General features: G+C 46.2%; 1 protein-coding gene across 1 annotated transcript; it reads right to left on the bottom strand.

Annotated features, from left to right (window-relative positions):
* Positions 1-11,903: 11,903 nt before the first annotated feature.
* Positions 11,904-13,953, bottom strand: LOC109739534 (uncharacterized). The gene is made up of 6 exons (XM_020298616.2): positions 13,003-13,953; positions 12,705-12,887; positions 12,374-12,493; positions 12,244-12,284; positions 12,068-12,163; positions 11,904-11,993 (listed from the first exon to the last, which is right to left on the bottom strand). Exons 1-5 carry the CDS (start codon positions 13,558-13,560, stop codon positions 12,142-12,144), a joined length of 924 nt encoding a protein of 307 aa, XP_020154205.1. The 5' UTR covers positions 13,561-13,953; the 3' UTR covers positions 11,904-11,993; positions 12,068-12,141.
* Positions 13,954-14,426: the final 473 nt, after the last annotated feature.

Raw genomic sequence — 14,426 nt, 5'->3', positions numbered from 1 at the left:
ACCCATTCTGTTAGCTTAGCACTCGATCGTTTAGTATTCTGCTATTGCTTTCTTCATGACTTATACATGTTCCTATGACTATGAGATTATGCAACTCCCGTTTACCGGAGGAACACTTTGTGTACTACCAAACGTCACAACATAACTGGGTGATTATAAAGGTGCTCTACAGGTGTCTCCGAAGGTACTTGTTGGGTTGGCGTATTTCGAGATTAGGATTTGTCACTCCGATTGTCAGAGAAGTATCTCTGGGCCCACTCGGTAATGCATATCACTATAAGCCTTGCAAGCATTGCAACTAATGAGTTAGTTGCGGGATGATGTATTACAGAACGAGTAAAGAGACTTGCCGGTAATGAGATTGAACTAGGTATTGAGATACCGACGATCGAATCTCGGGCAAGTAACATACCGATGACAAAGGGAACAACGTATGTTGTTATGCGGTCTGACCGATAAAGAACTTCATAGAATATGTAGGAGACAATATGGGCATCCAGGTCCCGCTATTGGTTATTGACCAGAGAGGTGTCTCGGTCATGTATACATAGTTCTCGAACCCGTAGGGTCCGCACACTTAACGTTCGTTGACGATATAGTACTATGACTTATGTATGTTGGTGACCGAATGTTGTTCAGAGTTTTGGATGAGATCACGGATATGACGAGGAACTCCGGAATGGTCCGGAAGTAAAGATTGATATGTGGATAGTAGTGTTTGATCTCCGGAAAGGTTCCGGAATCCATCGGAAGGGGTTCCGGATGTTTCCCGAAATGTTTGGGCACGAGAACACTTTATCTGGGCCAAAGGGGAAAGCCCACGAGGTTTTTGGAAAGCGCAAAAGGAAGTTTTGCAGAGTCCAGGGGCGCGTCTGGCCCTGGAGTCCGAGAAGGACTCTTGCCTTTCGGGTGAAACCGACTTTGTGGAGGATTTTACTCCAAGTTTCGACCCCAAGGCTCAACATATAAATAGAGGGGTAGGGCTAGCACCCAAGACACATCAAGAAACACCAAGCCGTGTGCCGGCAACCCCGTCCCCTCTAGTTTATCCTCCGTCATAGTTTTCGTAGTGCTTAGGCGAAGCCCTGCGGAGATTGTTCTTCACCAACACCGTCACCACGCCGTCGTGCTGCCGGAACTCATCTACTACTTCGCCCCTCTTGCTGGATCGAGAAGGCGGGGACGTCATCGAGCTGAACGTGTGCAGAACTCGAAGATGTCGTGCTTTCAGTACTTGGGTCAGTCGGATCGTGAAGACGTACGACTACATCAACCGCGTTGATATAACGCTTCCGCTTACGGTCTACGAGGGTACGTAGACAACACTCTCCCCTCTCGTTGCTATGCATCGCCATGATCTTGCGTGTGCGTAGGAAAAATTTTGAAATTACTACGTTCCCCAACAGTTCCTTGTGGGACTAACCCATGTAGGTATTGAAAGTGCAACTCACTCCAATGGATTGCTCCACATGATCTACATCAACATTGAGCATCTACATTATTTCAACACATACATGAAGTCATCATCGACAAAACCCAAAGTTAGTTCATCCCTCTTAGGGGGGATATCACATCTAGGGGGAGCTTTGCTCTAAAGAATTGAGCTAAAGCAACTCTAATGGTGTGAACACAACAATGCTTTATGTAAAAGTCGTAACCCCACTTGTGCTTAAACGATGAGTATGACCTACGATCAAATGTTCTCATTTGACTCCTCAGTCAATATGCTCATATATAGATGACCTAGTCATCGCCAATTGCTTGATAGATGCTAGAGTGTTCGTGCATGCTTTGTCACATATTTTATTTGCTATCTTATTGTGTGAGCATGTTGATTGCATATTTTTCTCATTCGAGGACATCCATTTGTTGCTTTGGTTGTTTGGCTTTATCTTTTTGCCAAATGGATGGATAAGAATGCCTAAGAACTCCCTCTAGCTATCTATGCTTTTCTCGTCTCAAACTCTATCCATGCTATATCACAAAGTTTGAACAAGTCGAATTCGGACCCTCCGGGTGAGGAGCACTCGGAGTCACCGATCCGTCAAGGGCTTAACTTCCAAAACCTCTTAGTGTATTTTGGTCTGACCGACCCATTCAATTCGGTCATACCGAGTTCATTAAGTTGATCTAGGTTTTTTATCTCAGTGCAACCAATTAGAACCCTTCGGTCTCACCGAGTTGCAGCAGTCACACCGACACTGTCTGGATATATATACCCGGGTTGAAAATTTAGAAATTTCTCCAAACCCTTTCGCCCGTGCCTGTCCAGCTCTGCCGACTCGTGGTCTCCAGATCGTCTCTTCGTCACCCGTGACCTCCTGCCGCTGGTGTCCTCCGCCGTCAACGGGAATCTTCGCCACCGTTGTCGCCGTAGCGGGTCCATCACCAAGCTAGGGTATGAACTCGACCCTTTGTGCTTTCCCCACTCTGATTCTTAGCACAAAGATCAATGCATATATTCTTGCCACGATTGAAACGACTCTATCCACTGCAAAACTCTGTTAGATTAGATTTGATGCAAAAATTTAGGTTTAGGTTTCCGCCGAACTCATCTTGGACCGACCGATATTAGGATTTCGGTCTCACCGATTTGGCCCAGGCCATTGCACATGTACTACTCGGTCTGACCGAAGTGTACGAATCGGTGTGACCGAGTTTACGTTCTTTGTGAAACCCTAGCATCTCGGAGTCACCGAACTGTGTCTCGGTCTGATCGATTTCACCAGTTTAGACTCTAAAGCTGCTTTGGTGTCACCGAGTTTGTAATATCGGTAGCTCTGAAATGCTTTCTGTAGAAAACTAAAACTAAGCTTTTGACTCATTTATTTTGCAAAATGGATGTGCTTTGTGATACTCATCTACTCCATCTCAACCTATCTGTTCACAGGGGTCAGCTTTTAGTGTCAGAGATGTCAGACCAGAGTGACAGCCAGAACAAGTCCGAGGAGCACCAAAATCTCAGTGAGGTCACTAGTCCCTCCAATAGCAGTTATGATGAGGGTAGCAGAAGCACCCCAAGTAACCTGCCTAAGGCTGCAACTAGGCAGAGAGTTAAGAGAACCTCAGAATCTGAAGATGAGGACTATGTTGCTGATGAAGAGGTCACTTCCAAAAAGAAGATGATCAAGAAAGAGAAAGTTGTTGCTGCTCCTGGCATTAAGCCAGGGATGAAGAAGAAGGCTCCTGGTCAGAGGAAGCCCATGTCAAAAGCCAGAGCTTCAACTTAGGAAACAGTGGAATTCTCTCTTGAACCAAGAGAAGAAGAAGCTGCTGGAGGCAAGAAGAGGAAGGAAAGGGTCAGAAAGACCATTGCCAGGGTCATTGGCAGATCCTCAATGATGAGAGACCCAGCTGAGGATGAGGAAGAAGATGAAGAGGAAGATGCTACACCAGCTCCCAAAAAACAGAAACTCATGGGAGATGCAATCAAGTCAGGGGCTGCAACATCCAAGCCCAAGACTGCTCCCAAGATAGCTCCAAAGCAGTCTGCACCAAAGAGATCTACCAGAAATGTACCTGTTGCTGAGAAGAACAAGGCCCCAGTGCCTGAAGTTGAAGAAGATGAAGAGGCCAAGTGCTTAGAAAGCTCAAGCCCAAGATTCCCGACCATGATGACACTCATCCAGTAGCTAAAACATGAAAGTGAGAAAAGATGCAGGTCTCAGATTGTGGAGGCAGACAGACCCCTATGCTACAAGAAGAAGAACTGCTGTAGACTACAGGTTCCACACTAAGAAACAAGAGGACTTTTATGAGACTATCCTCCTGGACAAGAAGCCCATTGTCAGTGACATGAGATGGGTTGATTAGTCATACGTTGATGAGAATGAAGATCACTTTCCTGGAGTTCATGAGAGCTTCAGAATGAATGGAGTTGATGCCTTTGCGGGTCAGAAACTGACAAAGTGGAATGATGAGATGGTGATGCAATTCTACTCCACAGCTCACTTCTACCCAGATGGCAAGATTGTCTGGATGACAGAGGGTACAAGGTACCAATCTTCTATTGCTGAGTGGGCTGAACTGATCCATGCTCCTGCTGAGGCAGATGATGATACTGATGTGTATGCCAAGCCCAGGAAAGGCCACAACTCCATGGCACACATCTACAAGGAAATTCCAGATGATTCCTTGGAAACTCACAAGTTTGGCTCTGTTTATTATCTTCTGTCAGGGCTGCCAACCATCAACACCATCCCGAGGCACACTTTGTTGCCCAAGTCTAGAGATGACAGGATGATCAGAGGGCACTCAATCAACTTGCTGCATATGTTTGATGTGCCAGAGAAATTCAAAGTGATGACCCTAATAGTTGAGATAGTGAAGAGGACTGCAGCTGACTAGAAGAGATCTTGTGGCTATGCTCCACAAATTCAGATGCTCATTAATTGCACACATACTTGCTAGATAGAGAGCACCTTCCCTTGAGGCCAGAATTTGAGGATAACACAGTTGTTATGGATGCTTCACATCCTACTTCAGTTGAGGCTCAAGAGAAGAGAGAGAGAAGGCTAAGGCAGACAAAGCTACAAAGATTCTAGATCCCTTAGTAGTCAATCTCAAGACCAAGCAGGACCAGCTCAGCTATCTGCTTGAGGCCACAGTGACAATAGAGAAAGGACTAGCTACCCTGACCCAAAATCAAGAGAGCCTTGAGAGGATCTTTGATACAAAGCTGCATGACTTGGATGTCAAAGTCACTGAGATTCAGACTTTAGTTGAGAAGATACAGGAAGACCTTGAGGACAGGAATGACAGGACTACCACGGATGCTTATCAGAGGGTGCCTAGAGCACAAAGGTCTGCAGCAGTGCCAGTGAGTGACACTAGGGCCACAACTTCAGCTCCTGCGGCCACAGCCTCAGTTGCCCCTCCAGTTCTCAGACGTCAGTCGAAGTCTTCGCAGATGTTGTTCTCTCTCCACGCCATCTTCGCACTCCAGTGCTCCCGGGGATCGTGCTTAGAGTGTCGTATAGCACTATGCATTTTCGGCTGTTTGGTAACTTGTTGCCGAAGGGGGAGAAAGTGTATAGATCATAGGCTTCGAGAGTGTGTGTGTGTGTGTGTGTTTTGCTACTTTTTGGTCTCTCTTGCTACTTATTTGCTCGCTTTGCTTGTGTTTGCTACAATATTTGTGCTTGTGTGTGAGATACTTCTATGATCATGTGGTTGATCATACTATGCTTATTATGCTATGCTTGAATGATGTTATCTCTTATATCTTGTGTATGATCTATCATATTTGTCTTGGTGATGAGTGCATGTTATGTATGTTCTATCATTTTGAGCGCTCCACCAAGACGTATGTGACATGGAAGAGTGACCCATTATCCTAATCGATTGTGCATTTGCATTCAAAAGCAAATCATAAATAATGCACAAATTTAGGGGAGCTCTTGCTTATCACATACTTCTCAAAGCGACGATATATTTCATTCTTATTATCATTTGTCGAAGCTTTGATCTATATGTTGTCATCAATTACCAAAAAGGGGGAGATTGAAGGTGCAACTAAGCATACGAGATTGGATCCTTGCCTTCACGGCGTGGGATTATAGAGGGGTCTCGAAGCCCTCCTGCTGGCCTATCCCGCCTCCGAGGAGGGCGGTGGGGCTGATCAGTTCGATCATGCTTATATAGCAGATTGTTATCAACTTCGTCATCGAATGCCGGAAGCAGACGCCGTCGTGGATAGGATTTGGGTTGGTCCGCGACTCTTTGCTCGAGGTCTTTCTCGGCTGGGAGGACCTCCATCCACTTATCATTGAGCGTATCGTGAATAGGTTTAAGCCTCACATGCCCCCCTTTAATACTTTTGGCGGTACTAATGAGCCTCCATCGGAATGTCTCAAGAGCGAGGAAGTCTTCGGGGATGTCGAATTTGTTGGGTCCAAGACTGACATCCTCCTCCGATTCTGGCATGTAGTTACTGTCATCAGGATCATCAAGTCCCCGGTCCCTGCGACGTTGTCAATCTGACCGGACCGACATTGTCACCATTGCCCTGGCCCTTAGCATCGTCCGGGGTGGTGTTGTTACCAGCGGTGCCATTATCGGTGTTGTTGTTGCTAGCGTCGCCCTTACCGACGCGGTTGGAGCTCTTCCCACTTTGTTGGCGTTTGGGGGGATCCTTTTTCTCTTCCCCCACATTGTCCTTAGGGGTATCCACCATGTAGCCATTGTAGGTGGAGGTTGTTGTCTAGTTGTCGGTGCTGGACTGTGCGGCGCCAGGCAAATCGCCGACATCTTCATCTCGGTTGCCTCCTCGGAGGCGTAGTCCAGTACGTCAGTTAAATCTTCGACTGTGAAAGTGCAACTAATCCCTGGGTGGTTTTGGTAATTCTTAACAACATATAGCTCATTGAACTAATATCCATTCAAGATGATTATTTCAGAAAGTTCAACGATTGGCATGGCATGGACTAAGAGATGTGGACCCCTCAAAATGCTAAGGACAAATATTGGCAAAAGCTCAAGACTCTTCATTTCTATTTTAGTGACCCAAGATCACATTGAGTCCATAGGAAAGCCAATACTATTAAAAGGGGATGAGGTGTTGCTTAATGGTCTAATTGCTCAAAATGCTTAGTGATATGCTCCAAAACCCTCAACCCACTTTCTCATATCCAAATATGTCCTAAACCTAAAGTCAAACTCGGCCCCACCGATTTGATTCATCCGACGCCACCGAGTTCACTTGACATAGCCATAGCCAGAAACCCTAATCAGTTCGGTCTCACCGATAGGGATCTCGGTCTCACCGAGATGGGATTGCAAACTCTCTGTTTCCCTTCGTAACGTTTCGGTCTCACCAAAATGAGCGATCGGTCCCACCGAGTTCGCAGTGCAAACTCTTTGTTTCTCTTTCGTAACGTTTCGATATCTCCGAAAGGAGCGATCGGTCCAACCGAGTTTGCCTGACCAACTCTCTGTTTGCTTGTTACTGAAATCGGTCTCACCGAGTTGAAGTACTCGGTAAAGCGAGATTAATTTTTGCCCTAACCCTAGCTCATCGGTCCCACCGAGTTGATCATGTCGGTCCCACCGAAAATCCTAACGTTCACATTTTGAACTGAATCGGTCTCACCGAGTTCACACATTCGGTCTGACCGAGTTGGCTCTTTTGTGTGTAACGGTTAGATTTTGTGTGGAGGCTATATATACCCCTCCACCCTCCTCTCCATAAGAGAGAGAGCCATCAGAATCTGCCTACACTTCCAGCATTCATTTTCTGAGAGAGAACCACCTACTCATGTGTTGAGACCAAGACATTCCAATCCAACCACAAGAATCTTGATCTCTAGCCTTCCCCAAGTTGCTTTCCACTCAAATCATCTTTCGACCATAGCCAAATCTGTGAGAGAGAGTTGAGTGTTGGGGATACTATCATTTGAAGCACAAGAGCAAGGAGTTCATCATCAGCACACCATCTATTACCTTTTGGAGAGTGGTGTCTCCTAGATTGGTTAGGTGTCACTTGGGAGCCTGCGTCAAGATTGTGGAGTTGAACCAAGGAGTTTGTAAGGGCAAGGAGATCGCCAACTTCGTGAAGATCTACCCAAGTGAGGCAAGTCCTTCGTGGGCGATGGCCATGGTGGGATAGACAAGGTTGCTTCTTCATGAACCTTTCGTGGGTGGAGCCCTCCGTGGACTCGCGCAACCATTACCCTTCGTGGGTTGAAGTCTCCGTCAATGTGGATGTATGATAGCACCACCTACCGGAACCACGCCAAAAATCTCCGTGTCTACATTGTGTTTGCCACTCCAAACCCCTCCCTTTACCTTCATATGCAATGATTTACATTCCGCTGCTATACTCTTAGAATTGCATCTGTAGGTTGATTGCTTGACTTGTGCTAAGTTGTTAAAATCTGCCAAGACTTAAAATTGGGAAAAGGCTAGATTTTTATTTGGTCAAGTAGTCTAATCACCCCCCCCCCCCCACTCTAGACCTACTTTCGATCCTACAGACTGTAGCGACTTGGTGAGTGGTGGGCAGGACGCAAATTTCCCTATCATCGGCTCTACATCCTATCTGGTCATAGACCGAAGTCTGACCATCTGAAATCAAGAGGTTCTGGATTCGGTCTAACATCTCGTTTAGTGAGAGGTCAACCGGGCTCATCTCTTAACAATAGGCAGGGCTGACTTGCAGTATGCTCGACGAAGTGTGTAACACGCCTTCAGAGCGCTGATCAACCAGGGCGAGGGCCTGGTCTGATTCGAAAAGAATCAGATTCAAACTCAAGGTTCCGAGGTGAGACTTGATTCGAGGTCCGGATCCAAGGTCAGGTCTGTGGTTAAGGCCACGGCATCCGCGGAGTTCTCCAGCTGATTTGGCACCAAGCCAGAGAGGGTGAGATCGCCACGAGAATCAGCAGTATACTCCAAACTCCCAAATGTGATGATCTGATCCGGGGCGAAGCTTTTAACACAGTCGAGGTGTCCGGCCGAATCAGCGTGAAGGACGATGCTGCCGAACGCGAACAGTTGGCCGGGGACGAAGATGTTGCCGCAGCCGATGACGCTATTGATCTGAAGAAGCGCCATTAATCCTTTCCAACAACACAATGGGACCTGTATGGGCCACCAATGTCGGTGCTAAAATCGGCAGATCTCGGGTAGGGGGTCCCAAGCTGTTAGTCTAGGAACAATGATAACAGGGTACGAAGGGAGACGATGTTTACCCAGGTTCGGGCTATCTCGAAAAGGTAAAACCCTACGTCCTGCTTTGATTATATTGATGTGATCGAGTGCAGAGTACAATATGATCTACCTCGAGATTATACGATTGTGTTCTAAACCCTAAGGCTGGTAATCGTGCCTCTAAAGACTAAACCCCTCGGCTTATGTGCACCGGGGGTACCTAGGTTACACATATGGTCGGTTGTCAATGCGCCGGCTATAGAGCAATCCTTGAAGTACATACTAAGTCTTCGGAGGTTTCCATCTTAGTTATGTCGAGGTCCACAGCTTCGGTAGTCCTTCCTTCTAGTGATCGGCGGGCCATAAACCCGGCCCATGGACTGCAGGTCATACAGGTTAGTACTCCTTAGTCCAGGACACCATCAATCCCTGTGAGCAATTCACCCATGTCTGGTCAGACGTTGATAGATACTGTCACACCCAGAGGGCCCTACGAATATCTCTCCATCGTCGAAGGAGCAAATCCCACTCTTGAGCTATCTTGCCCCTTGTCATACTTTCCAATGAACTTGAAGTTGCTATTATGCTTGTTAGAGTTTACGTTAGAACAACAACAAGTGCATCATCTGGTATGAAGTGACTCGATACTCTCATGGTCTAAGGAACTAAGCATACATTGACTCTCCCTGTTATAGACTATAGACTTGCGACGATGCCATCTCTAAGTATAACAAACATTGGTTTAATTCAACATGATCGTTCTTCTAACATCATACTCTTAAAGTTGTCGGCATCCTTGTTACATTTAACTTATGCCTATGATCAAGGAAACATAACCATCATGCAACACTTGGGCTAGTCCTAGAGGCAAGACTAGGAATCAGATTTTACCGCTTATTCTACATGTGCTTATGAGTTTTTCTCTGAATCACATATACTAGAACCATAGCAGTTATAGCATAGAATATAAACATATAATTATAAACATGAAAAAAAATATACAATTATTATTGCCTCTAGGGCATATTCCACCAGTAAGAACCATAGCAGTTATAGCATAGAATATAAACATCTAATTATAAACATAAAAAATAAATAATACAATTATTATTCCCTCTAGGACATATTTCCAACAGTATCGTCCAGTGGCGACGCTGGTTGGCCGCCAACGAGCAAAGCGTCATTCGAAGAGGCGTCCATGGCGGGCAGGAGTTGCATCGGAGGACGGTGTGCCATGTCCAAGGGTGGCGCAGGGCTCGATGGCGTGTGGACGAGCACATCAAGAGACCGGGGTATGAGGAGACGTCCACACTGGCCATTCTTTTCTTTTCCCCTTTCTTTTCTCTTCCTAGACACATGGACCCCACACATCAACTATAATGGTTGTCTGCCCTAACCGTTACTTCGTGCCACCTCCTCACTCACAGCGGGCACCACTGTCAGATTTCTCAATTGAGCGTTTAGTGCTACCGGCAATTTTTTTACTCAAAAACAGTTTTTTTTTTGCAATCCGTTAGCATTTCGGTGGTTTTCAACAAACATGTGCGCAATTGTAGTGAGTGTGTTTTTGCAATTTTCTCCTAAACCTGCTAAATCAAAGTAAAATTTGTACTTGTCCCTATTCACCCCTAGGTCCATCTCGATCATTTCATCGGCGGCGGGGTGGTGGGGTTTCGGGGACGCTTGGATGGGCGATTTCTGGGCGGCGAAGAGGATTGGGGGGGGGGGGGGGGGGTGAGGCGGAGTTTCATGTCTTCTCCCCCATCACACAGTCATAATGTTGGGGTCGTCGTGAGGGGTTGAGGGATGAGCCTCAAATGTGTGGTTGGGGACGATGGTGGAGGGTGAGGGGGTGGGTGGTGGAACGCGGTCACCGATGAGGTGGATAAGCAGCAATGCGTGAGTGAAGTGTGACAACGGACCGGTGAATGAGTACGGATGCAGATTTGGAAAATAACGGGAGGGAAGGGCAAGAGCAAGGGTTTGTACATTGATAAAGGTCACACCTAAAAGGAAAACAAGTACCTGGGATCACATGAATCCAGATCAATTATTACTGACTTCAAAACTGTATCGATAACCCTTTCTCAGACTTAGTCTCAAACAAGGAAATTGGATCATATGGTGTTATTCATAGTCTGCACTAATATCAAGGCATGCAAAGCATTGCTGTCAATTTCATTTCATTGTCGCATGGAGGTACAGTGACTGGGACCCAACTAAGAAACAAATGCGGGAAAAAAAAACCCAGCAAGCATCCTGCGTGAATAACATTACAAAGAATGTGGCTGGGTTCCACTAATTTAAACTAGTGCCAAGCACCATCCACAATTTCAGACTAGTGGGCTGGTTATGTAATACAATCATCATCATATTAGTTCTGTCTCGCTATTAGATGAGATAACGGACCATATATATATATACACTTGATTTCAGACCAAAAGGGACAGAGATAGATTTCAGATCAAAAGCGACGAATCTAATGTTCCCATAATCATATCCCCGCAAAAACAAATCCTTCCTGCAAGGTGGATTACAAACACGAACATAAATTCCTTTTTGTTTTATTCTCGGGACGGAACCCTACTCTGGCTATACAGTTAACATACTGGAGATTTACCTTTTTGTCCAAACCCAACCGATCTGCGATCTCCATCTTCTTCTCAGCGTACTGCGCCATGTTCTTTGTTTTGTGCTGAACAAGTAATCCAGTTATAAAAAGTACCGCGACATATCAATATTCATAGAGGATTCATTGAGAGACTACCTTCCCGAAAGCTAACTTGCTAAACACAGCCCGAGCTTCATCCTCTTTAGCCTAAAATAGCACACAAAGGTCATGCCGATGTTAAAAATCTATTACAGTTACATATGTATCATCATATCAATCATACAGTATCCTACTTACCTTCAGATCAATGCCACCCTCCTTGACAATAGAATAAATCTAGAAAAGTAAACAGATGAAATGAGACATTGGCAATATTTAGCATATTTCTTACAACATAAATCAGAGTTAGAGGCTATACAAATTTGCAAAAACAGACCTAGATTAAGAGATCAACTTACCATTTGCTTTATTGTCACAAAGACAGGACCCGCATTCAGTTCAGCATGTACCCTTTTGTGTATGGCAAACTTGTCCATTGCATATACTTCCTTCACAGCATCTAAGTAACCATGATAAATATGATAATCACAAAGCATGTCAATATTGCATTATTCACAAATGTCTGATGTGGTAGGATACTAACATCTTCCTTGGCGACAAGCCTCCATATCTCAAAATAGAGAAGATCTATGTCCTTGAGGGACGCATCTTCTTTCAGCTCTGTAATGTACTCCTGAATCAAATGGATCAGATCTTGAGTAACACCAGCAATGAACACCTCAATTAGGAAAAGATAAGATATCTTACATTATAAGCAAAAGCAGCTAAACGAACAGTCATATGGGGAAAGTGTGTTGCAATCCTCAATGCTTGCCTCCATGCTATAGTATCCATGTTTCTCCACTGAAGTGCAAAGAAGTTAATCATCATGTGTATATGACTAATATACCTATATTTCGTAATTTCCTGAGGGGCATACTTACCGCCTCGGTACTGCGATCCAGATGCAAATATCTGCAATCCACTGTTGCAAGATAGAAGTCTAGCACTTAAAAAATGATCCAGCCACCGATAACATTTTAAATTCCAACAGCTTGATCACATAATGCATACCTTTATTTTCTTTGATATTTCTCCATAGTACTTGACATAAACGGAGTCAATTTCATATGTATGATAACGTGAGCGGTAATCGTTGTGATAGCGGTACTGGCGTTCACAACTATCAGGCAGCTACAAAAAAAGGACGAGAATTAGATGGCACATCTGAAGAAGTACTTAATGGCTACAAACATTGCAGCTGTAGTTTGGAATTAATGAAGCAAAATGAACTACCTCATTGATTTAAGGGTTTTCACAGTGTGTGTGTTGAAATGGTTTCTGAACACCAATGATTAAGATAATCAAACTAACCAAACCGGATGGCGAGTGTAGATAAACTTACGAAATTACGAAGGACAATGCGTTGGTAGTCATTCAATTCAGGTTTCTGGCTATCGTCGCGATGGAAGAACCACTCGAAACTTTCATCATCCTCCAAATGCCGAAAGTAGGACTCGTTACGAAGTTCATCCTCAGTGTACTCTTCTGGTCCCTTGAGTTCATGTGCGGCCTCTGGCTTCACAATCTACACACAGATGATACATACAAAAGATAAAATCATGCACGCATACCAAACCAAGACTGGATTAACATACATTAACTAAAATGAGGGGTGACCGATTGATACAGCACGCAGGTACCTTGTAACAGGCGATGCGAACGCGTGCAAGGCGCTCTTCTACCTGGTCGTAGTCCTCCCATGCCACATTGGAGTACGGGTCAATGGGAGGAGGAATGTTGGGACGCAAAAGTTTAGCATATCTGGCCTGGTCTTCCTTGCTGAGAATGACGCCCGGCCCGGTGGGCTCATCGCTTCCTTCTTGGACCAAGATGGTGTCCTCCATGTCCGTCGCATTAGAAATCGGGGCTTGATGTTGCTGGGCAGTGGCAGGAGCATCTGAAGATGATGGGGATAGGTACCTGCGGCGCCTCTTCTCCCCTGTCCACGCCTTAATGAACTGGACGGGCCTATCTTGTACTGTCTCGGTGCACGTGGCCGGAGGCGACGGTAGGCAGCAGAGGACGTGGTCGGGGGCGGGAGCGGGAGCGGGGATGTGCAGTGGCGTGGCGGCGGGGATGGGAGGCGGCGGCGGGAGGTGGGAGGAAGCGGCGACCTGAAAGATCGATCTGGGCAGCGGCGAGACCAGAGGCCCGTCATCGCCCAGTGAAACGTACTGGACGGGCTTCTCTTGTAGCATCTCGCGCGACCGGAGGCCAGCCTCGTCCTCCTCTTTGAGCGCCTTGTTGCGCTGAGCGTCTCTTTCGTTTTCCTTTCTTTTGAGCGGGAAAAGTTGCAATTTATTCAATCACCACGGCCTCCGATGCCACCACGTCACGGATTCACTCGGGCGGAACCCGGAACCAAGTCTTACACAATTTTCTTTTTTTGTCATCAGTCCTATTCGTGAACCTTTCCGAGCCAAAACATGCGATGCGCTATTGTAGATCTCCTCAGCCAAGACAGAATGAGGACCTTTATCTCATTGATCAAGTGACCATTTGTTGAGAAATCTTTCGCCTTGTCCGTTAACTTGCTCGCCACCACCTGAGAGTAATTCTCCAGATGAAATCTTCGCACATTAACTTCAAAAAAAAAACTTCCAATGTGTCATGGCCCTGCACGTCTCTACTGCCAAAAAAACTCGTACCTCGCCTGCACAAGGTGTGGATCTTTCATGGCGAACCTTGTCATAGCCATCGCATTGCTCACACAGGTGTCGCGATGCTCCGGGACGATGGGATCTTCCCTCTTCTCCTTGAGGGCGCAATATGCATTTCGTGACTGATGAACTCCCCCACCTCCCGGGATTCGATGTCGGAAAGTCCACCTCGTACTTGGGTCGACTGAACATCCAACACGTGACATCCAGCGTGCGCACGACGAGCTCTGACGTGTTGAAGGCCCCGAGCCAATGCCCCCCCCCCCCCCCCCCCCCTCATCGCACGATAACTTGGGGGCGTAGCGGCCGGACGGCCGAAGCCGAAAGTTGTGGAAGCCCGTCATGCTACTCGGTTCACGGCGCGGCAACATCCTTGCGGTGGTGGAGCAGTCACTGATTGGTGG

This window comes from Aegilops tauschii, chromosome 3 (genome assembly GCF_002575655.3).
Source record: "Aegilops tauschii subsp. strangulata cultivar AL8/78 chromosome 3, Aet v6.0, whole genome shotgun sequence".
Classification (NCBI taxonomy): domain Eukaryota; kingdom Viridiplantae; phylum Streptophyta; class Magnoliopsida; order Poales; family Poaceae; genus Aegilops; species Aegilops tauschii.
This window is presented reverse-complemented; position numbering and strand designations above follow the sequence as displayed.

What these genes read in the sequence shown, in the direction of transcription:
- LOC109739534 (XM_020298616.2), bottom strand. Translation starts at nt 13,560, where the DNA reads ATGCTACAAGAGAAGCCCGTCCAGTACGTTTCACTGGGCGATGACGGG. An exon ending in GCATTGTCCTTCGTAATTTC is followed by an intron (nt 12,494 to 12,704) that starts GTAAGTTTATCT and finishes CTTTTTTTGTAG; the next exon opens with CTGCCTGATAGTTGTGAACG. An exon ending in TGGATCGCAGTACCGAGGCG is followed by an intron (nt 12,164 to 12,243) that starts GTAAGTATGCCC and finishes TTTGCACTTCAG; the next exon opens with TGGAGAAACATGGATACTAT.